General features: G+C 48.1%; 1 protein-coding gene across 1 annotated transcript; it reads left to right on the top strand.

The window, feature by feature from the left end:
• On the top strand, positions 1-3,193 carry LOC135085963 (ankyrin repeat domain-containing protein 54-like). The gene is made up of 3 exons (XM_063980748.1): positions 1-320; positions 1,451-1,642; positions 3,011-3,193. The coding sequence occupies exons 1-3, from the start codon at positions 270-272 to the stop codon at positions 3,191-3,193; spliced, it is 426 nt and encodes a 141-aa protein (XP_063836818.1). The 5' UTR covers positions 1-269.
• The last annotated feature ends 587 nt before the right edge of the window (positions 3,194-3,780 follow it).

Here is a 3,780-nt window from a genome sequence, read left to right as displayed (position 1 = left end):
GCTGTCATTTCATAAAATATTGGTGTTTCAAATCAATAGTTGAATTTAGTGGAAATAAATGCTGTTTTCTCTAAATAAATGCATTTAAATGTGAATATTTAAGCGTAGAATTACGTCGCTTGTCTTAATTGAGCGATTTTTCAAGACTTGAGTGTAGTATTATGGATTTTTTCAAAGTTATTTGGTGGAGTATTATTCGCAACGCTTCAGCGATTATTTCGCTCGGAAATGTTTTATTTTGCCATGAACATTGATAGAAAGTGAGTAAAATGGACCTTTCCCCGGATGAAGACAACTTCCAAGGCCGTTTACTGCATCAGGTAAGATTTTGCGGTAGTTTAAACTTCGTAAAAATTTTGGTCAATAAGAACAAAAAAATCTGATTGTGTGCGGTGAGTGTGTGAAATCTTCGAGTGTATTAGTGTCGCAATGCATGCGAGATGTCACAAGTGGGCTATTTTAGTTTCACATCATTTAGTTTCGTTTATTTGTAAATTCTTGAGACTGACTCAACATGCAATTCTTATTAGTCTTATTGGATTAAGTTAATATTTTGTTACATGAAGTAAGATAATAAATAAATAATAAGATAATATTTGTAACATGAAGAACACTCCAGAAGCTAGTTAAAAAAGTAAACAACAAGTTGTTTTTATTTGTTGTTAGTTCTTCAATAAGACCTCCATTTCAAGGTCTCTAAGTGATAGATAATGACTATAGCAAATGAGTTCATCCTTGCCAAGTTATCACTTGCGCCATTACTGCTCAATTTATGAATCATCATGTTATGCAAGTGTTACACTTGAATAAAATTACATGAAGTTGTTACTTAGAAACAAAGAGCTTGAAAAGTACAAATGAAACTACTTAAAAAATAATTAACTTTGGCAAATAACCTCATTGGTAAAATTAATTTTTATAAATAGCTTCCATGTTAATAATTAGTGTGATGAAAAAAATCCATTATTTATTCATTAACTTATTGGTTACTGAACAGTAATTCCAATAAATAAATAACATATACACGTAAATTATAGTTAATAAGGCGAATTTAATGCCATTCGGCACTCTCCTCTAGCCAACCTTAGGGCCAACCTGAGAATAGAGTAGGCAGTACGAAATTATAGTTATAAGTTATTAGTAGGTAGTGGTTAAAATAAAACATTTAGCAATTGTGTGCCCAAATTAAGAATTCTTATTAGAAAACTTTTTATTAGTTTTCATTACAGTTTGAATAACCTAAAGAAAACTCATAAAAACCTCATAAAACTCAAATATGCAAGTAGGCTTTTAAAAAGCACTTTTACACGTCCCAGTATTAACCCTACCACTGCTTCAGGACAATAAATGGGCCAGTGCTGAGAAGAAGCAGCGCAAGAAACTCAGTCACTATTGTCAGCCTCAACTAATTAGTTAATTCATAGGCATCCTTCTTCATTTGTTCTTCCAGGCAGCACTATGGGACAACGTCGAGCTCCTACAAGAGCTGATCGCAAACGGAGCGGACGTCGACGCGCGCGATGCCCGCAGCAGGACTGCGCTGCATGCGGCGGCTTTAGCGGACCGCAGCCGCTGTCTTCAAGCGCTGTGCGACGCGGGAGCCGATGTCAACGCTAGGGCCGAGGATGTAGCGGGAGGAGAGGTAACGTGATTTCTAAAGTCCGGTCGCCGAGCACATAGAATTTCATCTAATGACCCCAAGTTACGCATCCTTATCGCTTATTGGTGTCGCAACTGTGTGAAGGGCGGCCGCAGTGAATGTGCGAGCGCGACAGCAATATAATTACGCGCGAGCGATAAGGATAGGTAACTTGGGGTCATTGGATGAAATTCTATCTGTTCGGCGACCGGAGTTTAGACTCGTCTAGCGTCTTTCAGCGCTGCTCGCGCTGCCTTGGCAGACCGCAGCCGCTGTCTGCAAGCGCTGTGCGACGCGGGAGCCGATGTCAACGCTAGGGCCGAGGACGTAGCGGGGGGAGAGGTAATGTGGTCTCTAGGCCCGTCTAAAGCCCGGTCTCTGAGCACGTAGAATTTTGTCCAATGACCCCAAGCTACCCATCCTTATCGCTCGCGCGTAATTATAATTATTGTGGTAGGGTTAATATTGGGACGTGTAAAAGCGCTTTTTTAAAGCCTATTTGCAAAAATAAATGAATTTTATGAATTTTAATTTTTAATTTATATTGCTGTCGCAACTGTGTGACGGGCGGCCGCAGTGAATGTGCGAGCGCGACAGCAATATAATTACGCGCGAGCCATAAGGATGGGTAACTTGGGGTCATTGGATGAAATTCTATCTACTCGGCGACCGGACTTTAGACTCGTCTAGCGTCTTTCAGCGCTGCACGCGTCGGCTCTATCAGATCGCAGCCGCTGTCTGCAAGCGCTGTGCGACGCGGGTACCGATGCCAAAGCTAGGGCCGAGGACGTGGCGGGAGGAGAGGTGATATGTTGTCTCAGACTCGTCTAGTGGCTTACAGCGCTGCACGCGGCGGCTTTAGCGGACCGCAGCCGCTGTCTGCAAGCGCTGTGCGACGCAGTGAGTAGTCCCTTGTGTACGAGTGTTTATAAGAACAAAGTTCGTAAAACTACCAATAGATGGCGCTGTGCTGACTTAGCTTGCGCAAGCGAAGAATTCCGCAAGCCCCTTATAAAGTAAAATCGTTTTGTCTTTGGGAAAAATGTAACGTTACTTAAGAAGTTGGCTTTTATTTAAGCAACCTAGCATTCTCTCGACTGAGATCTGGAGTGTGTACACCTATAGTCTGGTCGCCGAGCACGTAGAATTTCGTCCAATGACCCCAAGCTACCTATCCTTATCGCTCGCGCGTAATTATATTGCTGTCGCGACTGTGCGACGGGTGGCAGCAGTGAGTGTGCGAGCGCGACAGCAATATAGTTACGCGCGACCAGACTTTCGACTTGCCAACTTACATCATCAACAAAGGTTTAGAAAGACGGTAGCACTCTGCGTAAAAGCCAGAAACTCCAAAACCGTATTTCTCCGCAGACGGCGCTCCACATAGCTGCGGAGCGAGGCCACGTGGACAACATCAAAACGCTACTGAAGGCAGGCGCGGAGCACGACGCGCTGGACGCGGCGCGCGACACTCCGCTGGCGCTAGCGGAGCGGCACCACCGCCGGCACGCCGCCAACGCGCTGCGCGGGCACAGAGGTCGGTGTAGTGTCTAGCGGAGCGGCCGCGTGACGACATCGAGACGCTACTGAAGGCAGGCGCGGACACTCCGCTGGCGCTAGCGGAGCGGCACCACCGCCGGCACGCCGCCAACGCGCTGCGCGAGCACAGAGGTCGGTGTAGTGTCTAGCGGAGCGGCCGCGTGACGACATCGAGACGCTACTGAAGGCAGGCGCGGACACTCCGCTGGCGCTAGCGGAGCGGCACCACCGCCGGCACGCCGCCAACGCGCTGCGCGAGCACAGAGGTCGGCGTAGTGTCTAGCGGAGCGGCCGCGTGACGACATCGAGACGCTACTGAAGGCAGGCGCGGACACTCCGCTGGCGCTAGCGGAGCGGCACCACCGCCGGCACGCCGCCAACGCGCTGCGCGAGCACAGAGGTCGGCGTAGTGTCTAGCGGAGCGGCCGCGTGACGACATCGAGACGCTACTGAAGGCAGGCGCGGACACTCCGCTGGCGCTAGCGGAGCGGCACCACCGCCGGCACGCCGCCAACGCGCTGCGCGAGCACAGAGGTCGGCGTAGTGTCTAGCGGAGCGGCCGCGTGACGACATCGAGACGCTACTGAAGGCAGGCGCGGACA

The sequence above is a fragment of the Ostrinia nubilalis genome, chromosome 30 (genome assembly GCF_963855985.1).
Source record: "Ostrinia nubilalis chromosome 30, ilOstNubi1.1, whole genome shotgun sequence".
Taxonomy (NCBI): Eukaryota; Metazoa; Arthropoda; class Insecta; order Lepidoptera; family Crambidae; genus Ostrinia; species Ostrinia nubilalis.
Note: the sequence above shows the minus strand (reverse complement) of the source record. Positions and strands in the feature narration are given on the sequence as shown.